At 41.4% G+C, this 15,513-nt stretch overlaps 1 protein-coding gene and 1 pseudogene across 1 annotated transcript in view; both read right to left on the bottom strand.

The window, feature by feature from the left end:
* Positions 1 to 15,513, bottom strand: part of Cdk15 (cyclin dependent kinase 15) — a 94,822-nt gene that overhangs the window by 63,219 nt on the left and 16,090 nt on the right. The window contains exons 5-8 of the mRNA XM_046463133.2: positions 13,019 to 13,113; positions 11,984 to 12,046; positions 2,206 to 2,329; positions 432 to 552 (exon numbers count right to left, since the gene is read on the bottom strand). Of these exons, the coding sequence (XP_046319089.1) occupies positions 432 to 552; positions 2,206 to 2,329; positions 11,984 to 12,046; positions 13,019 to 13,113 (403 nt within the window). The remainder of the gene's footprint in view (positions 1 to 431; positions 553 to 2,205; positions 2,330 to 11,983; positions 12,047 to 13,018; positions 13,114 to 15,513) is intronic.
* On the bottom strand, positions 7,954 to 8,237 carry LOC124105694 (elongin-C-like; annotated as a pseudogene).

The raw sequence follows: 15,513 nt of genomic DNA, 5'->3' as shown, positions 1-15,513 counted from the left end.
CTTCATGCCTTTCCCACCAGACTGTGCCCTATGTTTGGGCACTTGTGAGTGTGTGGGTGCAGTTGTGTGTGTTTGTATCTGTCTTTTTGGGGGGTTTATATGTGTTTTTCTGAGGACAAGATGTTAAGGAGAAAAGGCAAAAGACTGAAATGAGGAGCCAGGAGGAGGGGAGTGGTAGAAGGAGTGTAGAATGCAGAAGATCCCTTGGGCAAGACCTCTCTGGATAGCAGTTTCTTTACCATAAAAACTCATAGACTGATTGCAAAAATCAAATGAGATAATGCATTCGAAACACCTAAGGTCTCTCTATATAAATGTTAGTGACTGTCCTTATTAGATCATTACTTGACATGTATTATAGATGATCAAGCAACCCTCACGGCTGGGTGACTCACATTTTCTTCAATTTCTCGGCATCAGCTAGCTCTTACCATATGTCCAGCTCAGAGGAGTATTCAGTGGCTCCCAGCAAAGCGTCAGGAGGCCGGTACCAGAGGGTCACAACTTCTGAAGAGTATGTCTGGCTAGGAATGGACTTGGCCCGAGCAAGACCTGCCCAAAGGAGGAAAATCATGGAACTCACTGTGGTGACCCTTCTGGGAGACACAATGATTCACTCTACTGGGAGAGTGTGTGAATGGCAGAGTAAACAGAATTTTAAAAATAACACACAAACTTTGGGGGATTTTAATAGAAGCACTCAATTCTCTTGACCCTTGATTCTCACCAAGAGGATTTCCCAAAGCTTGACTGCTTTGTAGCTGGGTATGGAATTCCTGGTAGCTAAGTGTGGTCAGGTGACCAAGTTCTCGCCCATATGATGTGAACAGAGATGATGTGTGAGCTTCTGAGTCATGTCCTCATGGAGGAGTGAAGTGTTCTGTCTCCTTTTTCTCTTTCTCTGAGCTGTGATGAGCCTGAAGTGGCAAACACCTTGAAATACACAACTGAGAAAATGTCATGGGAATGGTGGGGCTAAGGACACAAGAAGCCTCAGTGGAGACACCAGGGGCCACCATACAAGCTTGACTGTGTGGTTAGGACTCTTAGCTTCTAGCATGCTACACCTCTATAATTTGTGGTCTCTGCAACAGCAACCAAACTAACTGTGTTTAGGACTAATATGTCTACCCTCGATTTTTGCAGGAACCCCCAGTTTCATAGGTAAATGATAGGGACTGATGATCCAAATTATTTCATTTATTAGGACCTGAAATAATTTTCTCTCAAGCACTATTCTACAAAATGACAGTATTTTTGTCAGCTGCTTATTTCACATAATTATATGATTTGTAATTGGGAAAAAAAACTTAAAAGAGGAGTTCACTGTTGTAAAGAAGTAGTAAATGAATTTCTGTTAAATGCTTATGTGTCCAGATGAATGCTACTACCTCATAATAAAATCCTGCAGCTACAGCACTACCATTTGACATTTGTCAAACAGAGAAGAGCGGTTCCTCCACTCTCATGGAATCAGTTTGTCAACAAGCATTTATTGAGCACCTAGTGTGGTACAGGGCAGTAGGGATAAAATGATAAGCAAATCTAATCCCAGCTGCCCTCATAATGCTTATGCTCTAGTGGAAGAGAAAAAGCTACATGTATGTACATTTGTGTATGGGCATGTGTGTGTATTCGTGTGTACCTGTGTGTGTGTGTGTGTGTGCATGCATTGGTATGTGAATATAATTATGAACTGTGATAAATGCTAAAATGGAAAGATAATAGTGATACTCAGAGGAAATCTGTCACTTTGATGAGAACACAGTCACACTTCTGTAGATACTTAGGTGAGCAGGAAAAAGTGTCCATTCCTGCAAGAGTCCGTGCTGTAGTCTGGAGGTAACCTCTTTATCCTGGGATAACCTTGATCTATTCTAACAGAATTTGTAATATCCACTCAGATGTAGGGAAACCTACTGAGTAGAGTCTACTCTGCCAATGCCACTATATTAAAAAATGGCAGCAAGGGTGTAGGGGATGCCTAAGTTTTGGGGCATCTGACTAGATTTGGGCTTGACGGAATCCTAAGAAGCTGTTGATCTCCACTCTCTCTCTTGCCTCACACTTCCTGGATGGTAGTTATCTGATATCCTCATTGGGCATCTCCTTCCCAGCCCCCAAGTTTTCAAAGGCCAGGACTAGTCCATATACACAAAAGCATCATTGTTCACAGCCCAGAAAAAGACCTGAGGGGCGACTTACCGAAATCAGCCAGTTTGAGCTCTCCCAGGTGACTGATGAGCAAGTTCTGAGGTTTCAGGTCCCTGTGAAGGACGTGTTGGTGGTGGATGTACGCCAGGCCCCGCAAAAGTTGAAACATGAAAAGCTGGAAGGAATGAACACCAAACCTAAGGACATTTGAGCCACTATGTGTTGACTTCTCCTCTAAATCAAAAACAGGCATCTGAAAGAATATAGTGGAAGTGTCTCTTGAGAGAGAGAGAGAGAGAGAGAGAGAGAGAAAAGGACTTTACATTTATTCAGAGGGAGGAAAAAAGGATAAAGAAAATCTAGTAACTAGACCACATCCTAAACAAAGGGATTCTGGCTTCTCCTGACATCTCATTTCTTTGACACTGCAGGAATTACCCTTCCTTAAAAATATAAAGCCAAACTTTGAAGTTTCCCTTGGAACACTAGTTATTGATTTAGATGTGAAAGATATAATATTCCCCCCACCAATGAATTTGGCATATAAGATCAAAGTTGACCTGGAAATGATATTCTAAAGTTTTCAATTATGAAAGTTTTCCAGATTCTGATATGAAACCCTCTTTGAAACACAATGCAAGGAGACCTGGCTGGGAAATAGATCCTTCGATGATGTTAGGAAAGAAAGGAATCATTATCTTTTTAAACTTAATTTTAAAGTCTTAAATTCAAAGCTAAAAATCTATACATAGTACAGATTAAGAAGGAAGAGAGACCAAGCGAAATGAACCCCCCTCCAAAAAAATCAAAAGAAAATAAGGAATCAATAGTAGGGAGAATAAAGGAGAAAGAGTGGTGGTACTGGTGGAAAAAGCAAAAATTCATTCCAGGCCACAATTTTAAAATGTTTCACATGGAGGCCAGAGGTACAGCTCAGTGGTAGAGTGCTTGCCTAGCATGCACGAAGCCCTGGGTTTCATCCTCAGCACTGAAAACAAATTTTTTTTCCCTTGTGATTGTGAAGCACAGAAACCAAAGACATTACTAAATTCCCATCGATGTAAAAGCTTACAAGGAAAAACTAATGTGTCTCTTGCTATTTTCCAGTGCCACTGGCAATGAGAATCCAAACACCAACATCAGTGTTTACAAAGATCTCTGCCAACTGGGAACATGTTCTAACAGTTTAGAAAAGAAAAGGCCAGGCCCAGCATTCCTTGGAACACAGGCAAAATGGCATCTGCAGAGGTGTGTGGATAAATCCACTTTTCTCGTGGCAATTTGAAAACTAGGAACTTCAGAGCTACTAGGAGCAGGGCTAACCTAACAATGACATGGAGACATTGGAGCCAAGTTAATGAGCAGCATGGTCCAACCAAAGCAGGAGACAGGCAAGCTTATATGCCAGTGTATCTGAATCTCTCTATATAATAGATATCTGGGGATATGGGTCTGTGGTAGAGCATTTGCCTTGCATGCTTAAGGCCCTGGGTTCATATCTAATACTGAAAAAAAAATTTAGAAATTTCTTGGGCTGAGAATGTAGTTTAGTGCTGAAGCACTCATCTAGCATGTATGAGGCCCCCAGCACCACCACCCTCCAAATTTTTTTTTTTCATATGACTCTTTCTTCAAATGTTCACTGTTCCTATGAGTCTTTCCAACACTTTATGTTTCTGGTACCTCAATTTACCATTCACCAATAAGCTACCAAAGCACAAAATTCCTATGCTAACATTCAAAACTTCCAATTGGTATAAATAGAAATTTTCATAGACAAGACAATAAAAAGAAGCAATTTGAAATTTTAGGCAAAAGATAAGGTATCGTAGTATGCTCTTTCAATGAGAAGGGATGAAGGAAAGAGGGAGATGAAGACAGGTGAGAGACAATAGATAGGAATATGGTGGCCAGAGAGCATTCCAGCCTTTGGAAGACAACTTGTCCTCAGTTTACAGATAAGAAAACCAGGACTCAGGAAACTTTAAAAATATGTCTAGAGCAGGGCACAGTGGGTGTATGCCTGTTATCCCAGCCACTGGGGAGGCCGAGGCAGGAGGATTGAAAGTTTGAGGCCATCCTAGCAAGACCCTGTCTCAAAATTTAAAAATAACAAGGACTGGAGATGTAGCTCAGTGGAAGAGTATGCTGAATTCCTCCAGTGCCAGGGAGAAAAAAAAATGTCTAGGAAGAGTCTAGAAACTAGACACAAGGCAAGGCACAGACTCAAATTCAGGACTGCCTGACTCCACTGTACCAACCTGAGAAAAGACAGGAAATTAAAACATGACAAGAAGGAAAGAGTCAGCTGGCTGAGTCAGAGACACAGCTTCTTGGTGGGTCAGCTTGAAATGCCTTTCATGTCCCAAGTGTAGACAGGTCTCACTAATTAGTTACACCCACCTCCTACCTTCTTGCTGCTCAGCGCCTTGCTTCTCTGCCTCTTCAGGTACCTCTAAGCATTGTAAATGGCAAAGCCCTGCGGCATCAAGGTATAGTATTTTGTAGCCACAATTCTTAAAACTGCAGTGTGTGCTGACTAAGCTCACCACCCACTCACTCTTTCATCCTTCACAACCTGGATTCTTCCTTCAACAATTACTCCATCATTGCTATCGCCAAATCCTATGGGGTTTTCTCAAAGTCAAGCCAGACCGTGGGCGACTCTTTCCAAAGAGACTTCCCATAGCCCACGGGTTAGACCTGTTTCCAACACAGTAAGGTTTGAGGGGAACAAAATAATTCCACTGGGCTAGTGCCATCTGGGCTAGAGTCCCTCAAAACCATAATTGAATCATTTAGCCTGCTATGTGCAGGGAAGCCTGCCTCCTGCCACTTATCAGGGTCCCTAGGACTCATACTAAAAATCTAAAAAAGAATGTCATTTTGGGGGGGGGGGGATGGGAAGTACCAGGGATTGAACTCAGAGGCACTCGACCATTGAGCCACATCCCCAGCCCTATTTTGTATTTTATTTACAGACAGGGTCTCACTGAGTTGCTTAGCAACCTTGCTGTTGCTGAGGCTGGCTTTGAACCCATGATCCTCCTGCCTCAGCCTCTTGAGCCTCTGGGGTTACAGGAATGCACCACAGTGCCCAGCAGCTATCATGTTTTGACATGGAGAGTGGCCCAAAGCTTCACGTATTGAAGGCTAGTCCCTAATACAGTGATGTTCAGATGTGGGGCTTTGGGGAAGTGATTGGATTACAAGGGCTCTGATCTCATCCATGGATTAATGGATTAATTGGATGGGCTCATAATTGAATGGACTACTGGGAGGTAGTGGAAACTATGGGAGGTGGGGGGCTACTTGGGGGAAGTGTGTCACTGGGGGCATGACCTGGAAGGGTATATTTTGTTCTAGATCTCTCTTTCTCTCTCTTTTCCCTGTTTCCATGAAGTGAGAAGCCTCTTCCACCACATTCTACCACTATGATGTTCTGCATTACCACAGGCTCCCTGACCAAAACAACAACAACAACAACACAAAAACCCCAAAGGCAAGTGACCATGGACTGAAACCTTGAGCCAAAAATCTTTCCTCCTCTGAATTGATTGTCCCAGGTGCTTTGTTACAGTGACACAAAGCTGACTAACAAAGGCAAATCACTAGGATTCCACCCTGTTTTTCTTGGTCACTTTTCAATATGTAAGTCTCTAACTATTGCCTTCTCTCCTATAACCTCATCTCCATATGGCTCTGCCTTTCCTGTCACCGAACCCAGTATCTGTTGCTCTTTTCTTTTCCGAACCATTTCATTCTTTACTCTTTACTCCTCAATCCTGGTTGCAAACACTCCAAAGACTAAGCTCTAATGATTTTTTTCTGCCTCCTTTCCTTCAATGAGATGTGAGTTCACTGCTTCCTTGCATTATTCTCTAGTAGATGCTAGTTTTTCTTTACTTTTCATTTTTTTAGATTTATTATTGAATTTTTTCTTTTCTTTTTGTATATGCTAGTTTTTCTACAACTTCCTCATAATTTTGATCACTAAAGGTAGGATATGCTACCTCTCCCTTCCCAATATCACTTCAAAACCATTACTTTTTCTAGGTATGGTGGCATTCACCTGTAATCCTAGCTACTTGAGAGGCCGAGGCAGGAAGATTGCAAATTCCAGGTCAGCCTGGTCAACTTAGCAAGACCCAGTCTCAAAATAAAATTTAAAAAAGAACTACAAATATAATTCAGTGGTAGAGGGACCCTGAGTTCCACCCCCAGTACCTCAAAAACAAACAAACAAACAACAGAAGCATTACTTCTCTACCCTTAATTTTAGGTATCTCTTAGATTTTCATGCGTTCAGCTAGTCTTCTTCTACCTCTCTTCACTGTCATCTAGTCAGTTCCTGTTCCCTGTCTATCACACTGAAGACGTGGTCATCTGAATCACAGCTGTTGCCTCAGGACATCAGTGCCCAGGAGAGTGAGTCTAGTCAATCTCCCCAGCATCCCCGATCTGCTTCTCAGGTCTACTGTGGCTACGGACTCCATGGTTACATGATGGATCTCGCCATCACATGAAACTGTCCTTTAAAATGTGAATTTCATACCCTTATATAAAGGCTTTGACGGTGAGGCCTAGAAAGAGGTTTTTCTACAAAAGGCCATGATCACCAATGCCTTTTGCCATGAAATCCAATAGATTCCTTTCATTTCTTATCTCTGCAGCGTTTGGCATTGTTGACCATGTTTTCATTTGTAATACTCTCTCTCTCTTCCTGGTTCCCCAATCTCCTCATTTTCCTCCTGACTTTCTGGCTGTTCTTTTCATAGGTTCCACTTCTACTAATCTCTAATATGCTGATGTACCTTAGGGCTCTGTCCTTGACCTTCCTCTCTTATAGGTCTATATACTCTCCCTTCACCACCTTACCCATAGACAGGACTTCAGGGAACACCCATATTCTGACCATTTGAAACCTTTATCTCCAACTCTGATCTCTTTCCTGGCCTTTAGACTCACATGGCCTGATGTTCACCTGGACATCCCATCATCTCCTCACTCAGCAGGTCCGAACATCATTCACTGTACCTTCAATATCCATTGTCTTCCTATTCCTTTATCTCAGCAAATGGCACCACCATCCCCCTTAATACTCAAAGCCAGAACAGTTCTTTCCAACACTTCCTTTTCCAGTCAATGCTGGGTAGGTAGCTGATCACATATGGAGCCACTTCCCTCCACCATCACCTCACATGGCACCACCGTTGTGCTGATTAGCCTCACGGTCAAGGCTGAGACTGGTAGGCACCAGCACTTAGGGAATGAGCAGAGGAAGAGAAGCCTACATACTGTGTGAGTGGGAGTTGGGGGTGGCACAGGTAGGATAAATCAAGGAGGATGTTGGGTCTGGATAATACAATATTTTTAAAGAGTATTTCCCTCCTTTCAATCACCACACTTGTTATCATCATGAGCTTTACAAAAAGAATATCTGAGTTTACTCCTTTCTTGTTTAAAACCATTTAATGGGTCCTCATGTGGCACAGAATGACACAGGCTCCTACTCATTATCTCATCTTTACCCATCCCTAAGTCTGCTTACTTTAAACTCTAGCCTTACTGAATTAGCTTTGGTCTCGGGCCTGTTCCATGCCTTCTCTGGCATTCTGACATTTTCACTAGTGCCTCCATCCTGGGGAAATCATCCCCACTCCTACCTGCTTTGATTGGATTACTTTTTCCTTTTTGCCTCCATATACGCCCAATAAGTTCCTCTGCTTATTAGTGTATCCCTCACAGATCTACAAAGCCCTTGAAGCCAAGAGGATGATTTTTTTATTATAATTTATTTTATTTTACCATCTGGGAAGTTCCAGCCATCAGCAGTTCCAGTGCAATTTCAGGTGCAATTGGGAATTCAGGAATCTCAGTGGAGCTGTGTACACTTTTGATAGCACATGTGAAGGATCTCTCTAAAACTGACCTCAATGGTTTCATTTCTGGCAGACTGACTTGGGCCATTTTAGTATACGTTCTCTTTTTACAACATATTCATGACCATCAGAAGATATCAATGTGACATAGATGGCATCAGGGTCTTCACCGCCACTATAGGTTTTCTCCTCTCTATCCATTACGTTTTTATAAAATTCAAATGCAGTTCCACAGGAACATTAGTAGTTTCTCTCAGTCCCCTGACCACTGATGTCACATCCCCTCAAACAATTGCAGCCCCAACTCCAGGACCTCCGAAGAGGATGATTTTTTAACTGTATTTCTTGTATTGGTGATACTCTCCACCATGCCCCTCTTGACTTCCATGACAAAGTATTTCTCAGGTTGTGTACATTCCTGAAAGCTGCTCCCTTTTGTCACTTGCTATCCTGTCCCTCTTATCCTTAAACTGAAGGTTCCATCCTCAATCCTCTTCTCTTGATGCACTTTTGGTTATCTACTCTCCTTTTTTTTTGTACTGGAGATTGAACTCAGGGGCACTTGACCACTGAGCCACATCCCCAGCCCTATTTGATATTATTTAGAGATAGGGTCTCACTGAATTGCTTAGTGCTTCACTGTTGCTGAGGCTGGCTTTGAACCTGCAATCCTCCTGTCTCAGCCTCCTGATCTGCTGGGATTACAGGCATGCGCCACCATGTCTGCCTACTCTCCTGTCTTTTACTCCAAAATTCATGAGTTAACTACCATCAGATCTACATCTCCAGCTCACAGCTCCCTCCTGAGCACCAAGATCCTCCTCAATTGCCTGCTGCTCATTCCCTTTGGGTATCCCATCTCAACTGGACATGTCTTCACAGGACTCTTCTCCCTCCCCAAACCAACTTCTCCTATTTCTATTAATAAAGCTATAATTGTCCTTGTCAATCAAGTTCAAAATGATTTTGAACAGCCCCATCCTTTTCTTCTTTGTGCCCAGTTAGCCCTCAAGCCCAAAGTAAACTCTTCTTTATTATTGTTTTTCACAGTTCTTTCCATTCTTACCATCACTACCATAATTTAGGCCTTTATGACTTTTTACCTATATCCATGCCACCCAATGTTTGGTCCTTCACCAGCAGCATCTGTATCACTTTGGATTATGTCAGAAATGCAGAAACTCAGGCTTAACTTTAGACATACTGAATCAGATCCCCTGGTAACTTGTCTGCCAATAGAGTTTGAGAAGTGCTAGACTAGACCACATCCTAGATAACTCCTAACTGGAATCTCTGACTCTAGCCTCTGTTTCCCTTTCATCCATCCCACAGATCACAGTCCTAAACATTTCCTTCTGATTGTGTCATTCTCTCTGAACTCAAACCCCTGTAATTACTATACTAAGGAATAAAGTCCATACCTCTGAGAAAATAAGGCTCTCAGCCACCTAATCTATTTCCCTAGACTGTATACCCTATTTCACTAATATTCTCTGTATTTCAGGCCAACATAACAAAAAATGCAGTATGGCACTTATAGAAAAGAATTTTAACCAGGTGTCACTTTTAGTAACAGTAAGTCTGGTTCCATGAACTCAGGCATTATAGTGGTCCTCTCAAATTCTGGATCCCTTGTATGCAAAATAAGTAAGTCAGACCAGCCCTGTGCCTTGAAGCTTTGTTGACTGCAATCCACAGTAAGAAATACATACACATCCAGCATTTATCTCCATACATAAATATAAGTATGGTTACAACCAGAACAAAAGTTGCACAAAATAATATTTGCTCTAAGTGAAATGCATTATAATGTTTTCTATTCGCTTCTCATTCATTTTATTTTGTTTTTAAAATGCTGGTTGCTAATCACCAAATTGATTTTATGACCCACTCATTGGTAAGAACCTGTAGACTGAAAAACACTGTAGTGCTTCTAGCCCTAACAGGGCAGAACTCAGGGTCCCTCTTCCTTAAGCACATCCTTGACTTCCCACTCTGTGCCTTTTCTGAGAGCATTCCCTCCCCCAGGACCATCTTGTGCTATTCCAGCCTCTTCAAATGCAGTGCATCTTTTAAAGCTTGAAACTTTTCCAGAAGTCTTCTTTGCAAGTCTACAGTACCAGGTCTCATTTCTTACTTGGCATAATTCACAAATGTCCCACGGTAACACCAGTGTATATATCTTATCTTCTGTTTTTAGGTGCAAGGTCCTGAAGGTCAGGAATCATGCCTGTATCTTTTTATCATTGTCATCATTTTGGACAGTGTCTGGTTATGTAAGTCACTCAGACCTGAAAACCTGTCCTTCTCCGTTATCTTTCTTCTGCCTGGTCTTCTGTTTAATCAACACTCCGGTTCCTTGGCCCTTCCATCCTCTACTGAGCAACTGCTTAGCTTCACTTCCTATCTTCAGTTTAGACACTGTCTAGAAGCTGCTGACCATCACTTTAGCAATCTCCTCATCTCCTCTTGCTTACCTGGCTTTTCTTTTCACGGGTCTGGTAAAACTAACTCTGGATCAGTCCAAATGTTTACTTTCTCCAATTGTCCTCCATTCAAATTGCTAAACACTGACATAAAAAAATAAATCCCATCGTCATGCAGATGAGTTAATGGACTTCATCCTTAGCAGAGTCCTCAACAGACTAGACATTCCTTCTTGGTTTCCCTGGTTAGTTCGTTATCTCATCATCCATAGTTATATTATTTTTTTCCCACTCTACAGGTTTTGTCCTCAATCTTCCCTACCAGACCCAAGACTAGGTTAGGTCCACTCACCATGTATTCCCATAATATTCTTAGTTAACGTGTATATAGTTCTTTTTTTTTTTTTTTTTTTTTTTTTTAATTTTTTAATATTTATTTTTTAGTTCTCGGCGGATACAACATCTTTGTTTGTATGTGGTGCTGAGGATCGAACCCGGGCCGCACGCATGCCAGGCGAGCGCGCTACCGCTTGAGCCACATCCCCAGCCCAATGTATATAGTTCTTAGTACTGCACTTCAAACTGCCTAGTTGAGTCCATGTATCTTATTTCACTTTAGGCTCATTGAAAATAAGAAACATAACTTGTTATTAAAACTATAGAACTTAATATAACACTGAGTACTCAGTATTTCTTGAGTGAATGAATAAATGAATACATAAATATTAGTTCAATGAATAAATATATCCTATACAAATCTCATATGGTTATTCTAAGAGTTGATCAATTAATTAATGCCAATAAAACCTTAGGGAGTAGAAAGTATGAAATATAAATGACTTCTAAAATTTATAATGTAGAATTACTGCTAGTTAAGCATTTACTATTATTTCTATTCTAATGACTGAGAAAATGGAATTTAGTCCCATATGTATAATAGGATCCACTAGAACAAGCAATGCAAATTTTATCATGGGCCACAGTAGTCTCCCATAAAAAAGGCATTTATTTTATGAAGACCTACCTTTATTTCTTTTCTTTTAATATAATCCTTTTTAATTAGTTTATATTTCTGAGGACACCTTGACATGATGTTGATAACTGACAGGGTTACGTTACCCAGAAAATAGCTAGATATTGCTCCAGTTCTCAAGGGACAACTATTTATTTATTTGATGTTTCTCTAAAATATCAGTGAGGACCATCTCTTATTTGGTGTTATGGTACTTGGCTATGTGATGTAAATCTGTTTCCAAATTCTTCTGTTGTAGCTGGACTATGGTGGTGCATGCCTGTAACCCAGCAGCTTGGGAAGCTGAGGCAGGAGGATTGTGAGTTCAAAGCCAGCCTCAGCAAAGGTGAGGTGCTAAGCAACTCAGTGAGACCCTGGCTCTAAATAAAATACAAAATAGGGCTGGGGATGTAGCTCAGTGGTGAGTGCCCCTGAGTCCAATCCCCAGGACCAAAAAAAAAAAAAAAAATCTGCTATGGACAGGAAAGCCTGACCTTTGCAGTACTCACCCTGACGTTGTGAGGATGAAGCCCTCCTGGATGCTGGGACATATACTGGGCCAGGTCTGTGTGCTGAATGGAGCAGCAGAGGAAGAGAAGACAAGAGTGAAGTCAGGGGTGCTGGGATGTTGTCCTAAAGCAGACCACAGACCTGACCATGAAGGACGAATGATGAAGTTAAGGATTTTGAGACCAAGGTGTTAAAGGAATATAACCAGGTTTTCTGAGACTACACTGTTAAGGTCAAACACAATGTGTCTTTCTAACAGGCTGCTTATAGAAGGAAGCCTTTTTCTTGGCACAAATGGAGATGCTCATTATGAATGACTGGCACTGAACACAACACAGGAATTTTTCACCCTCCAAGGATCCTTGGAGGCAAGGCAAGTACATGCGCCTTGTGATTTCTTTTTGCTCATTTGAATCTTTTTCTTTTAAAAGTACAAAATGAGTTGTTCTTTAATAAGCTTACATATAATTTTAAAATATTTGTGACATATCTTGGTTATCAATGAAATAAATGTTGGGTTCTGCTCAACTAGTGATTAAAAATAGGTTGTTTTTAAAGGGCAAAATTTTATGTAGAAGGCAAATTCAAAATCCTAGTTTATTATTGGTGGAGACAGGAAAAGAGACAGCAAAAATAGTGGACAAGGAAGCCAAGTGTGGTGGCACATCCCTGAAATCACAGCAACTTGGGAGGCTAAGGCAAGAGGATTGCAAGTTTGAGGCCAGATTTAGAAATTTAGAGAGACTCTGTCTCAAAATTAAAAATAAAAAGGGCTAGGGTGTGGCTCAGTGGTACAGCAACCCTGGGCTCAATCCCTAGTATCAAAAAAATAAAAAATAAAAAGAGTGGACAAAGAAGCTGGACTAAAGATGGATACAGGAACATTAAGGCTTCACAAATCACAATATAATGGAAATTTCCATGCTCCCTTCCACATTGTAATGAAAGTTTTACCATGCCATAAAATATTAACAGATTCATTATACAAGCACCAGGCCTCTCCTTCATGTGTTGTAAAATGCTGGAGAACTCACCATGTATTCAAAAACGAATGTCAGGGTCTCTTTGGTGTGAATTATGTCATGCAGAAGCACAATATTGGCGTGTTTCAAGCCCTTCAGGAGAGACGCTAGAAAGATTAAACAAAATATTAAATCAATCACTGATAACGAAGTCCTGTTTTAAAAGCTATCAAGCCGTATTTATTTTTTTAAACGTTTCAAATCAAGCATTCTGTTTTCTTACAGCAAGAAATAAATCTCTCTGGAAAGAATACTTAAAATGACAAAGTCCATTATTTTTTAAATGGTAAAATCACTGCATATATACAACTTATCATTCTTACAGGCTAGAATGGTTGCAAAATCTGTTTCTGTTTACCTCATCAATTTCATCAAAGCACTCAGAGCACTTTGTGAATGCTCTCCTCTGGGAATCTCATCATCCCTGCTCCACAGCAATAGGAGTAGGGGCCTGGAGAGATAAAGGCCGCTGGGAGAGCAGGAAATAGATTGTCTGCCTTCTAGAGCAGGACTTTGCAACGTAGGACCGGTTCCAAAATGCAAAGTCCTGCTAGTGGTCAACAGGGTCAGTGGAGGTGATTATAACTGGGAAGCATAGGGCGAAGATTTGTTGAGGCATATTAGAGAATGGAAAGGCTTTCTTAGGGAATGTCGCACACCACTGTGGAAAGACAAAAAATGCAAACTTGAAAAGAGAGAGCCGACTTGGGAAGTCAGGGGAAGAGAGGGGAAGGGCCCATGAGTTTCTTGACTCTTCAATCACAGGTTGCTCTTAGATGGCTAAAGGCAGCCCTTTAAAAGGGAGAAGTAATCACAAAGGCCAGGAGTGGCTGGGAACAGAGTTGAAAGGCTATCATTGAGGGCTCTAGAGATAGGAAGACCCTGTCTTCAGGAGAGCAAACCAGAAAAGCCACCATAAAGAGATGATAAGTCTCAGCTCAGGGCATTCCTGAATGAATAAATAGTGTCTTTAAGATTTAAAAGAAGGCTGGGATTGTGGCTCATCAGTAGAGCGCTCGCCTAGCACGGGTGGGACCCAGGTTCGACTATCAGCACCACATAAAAATAAAGGCATTGTGTTGTGTCCATCTACACCTAAAAAATAAATAAATATTTTTAAAAAAATACATAAAAGAGGGTTGGGATGCAGCTCAGTGGTAGAGCACTTGCCTAGCATGTGTGAGACCCTGGATTCAACCCCCATCATTGAGGAGAGAGAGAAGGAGGAAAGAAAAGAAATGTCAGTATAAAAGTTCTGTAGGATACAACTGCATTTCACAAATCTCTTGCACCAACTCCCTCCTAGTATAGAATTCCCTAAGATTAAAAACAAGCAAACAAACTTAAGTACTCAAATTGGGGAACAAAGTTATTTCCTGCATGAATCTTATCCAGTTATAATGAATCCTTATTACAGCCCTCTGACAGCCATTCTCCCTTCTAATGGGGACACCTCTGTTTTTCTCTGTTTCAACCCTCTTCTGACTTAGTCCATGCCCTTCTGTTGTGGCTGACTTCACTTCCATTCAATGTGGGCATACAACCCAACCAGAGATCAGCCCCAGTGATGGATGATTGGTTCAGACACAGGCACAAAACCCAGGCCTGGGAGAGCCCTACTTTGGTGGTACCATCAGGAAAGAGGTGCTTTCTTTTCTACCGTGAGAAATGAATTTGTGGGATTTAGCCAGGAATTGCTGGTACCAAATTACCAACACCTGGTGACAGCAGGCCTAGGAATAAAACTAAGGCAGAGAAAACCAATGTTGAGTGATGGAGATACGTGGCTTCCCACCATCACTGTTTGTACCCTGCAAACCTTTAATTATCAGATCTGTGGGCTAGTGCATTTCCTTCTTTATTAAGTTGGTTGGAACTGGGACCCTCTTACCACCAAAGGAGTTCAAAATCCTATTATGCTCTAATTTATACTGTTTGCTCCCAAAGTCTTTTTGGACTAAATTCAGTATTTTGCTTTTACAAATGCACTGTTTTATAAATGTAATCAGCAAGTTCCACAGGCATCTGTTTCATTTCTCAAGTTCCAGACCAAAGACTACATGGGAATAGAGAGATGACTTTCTCTCTCTTTTGGATGCCCCACCACACCACCTATTAACACTCAGCCAGAGTAAGCACTTAATTTATCAAGCATATTTATTGAGTGTCTTAAGGGAGAACTGTCTGTGGAGCCAGAAGCCCTACATGAATCCTGGCCCTGTCACTTTCTATCTGAGTATCTCTGGAGAGTATCTCAACCCAAGTCTCCATGCAGCCACTCCCAGTGAAAAGTCCTATCAGCTTTCCTGACTTTACTCCGCAGGATTGATACGAGGATGGACTCCGCTCCCTTTTGCAGAACGCTTGGAAAGCATTACTCAAAGGCAAATTCAAATTAATGTCCTCAAATCTGCTTCTCTATGCCCCTTTCACACTGAACCTATTAAACCCCCACACCCAGTCTTAAAGTCTTGCTTTTGGTATGTTTCTGCAAGAGTTTTCAACAC

Source organism: Marmota monax, unplaced genomic scaffold (assembly GCF_021218885.2).
Source record: "Marmota monax isolate L192 unplaced genomic scaffold, Marmota_monax_Labrador192_F-V1.1 WCK01_AAM20220418_F8-fsc00095, whole genome shotgun sequence".
In the NCBI taxonomy this organism is placed as follows: domain Eukaryota; kingdom Metazoa; phylum Chordata; class Mammalia; order Rodentia; family Sciuridae; genus Marmota; species Marmota monax.
This window is presented reverse-complemented; position numbering and strand designations above follow the sequence as displayed.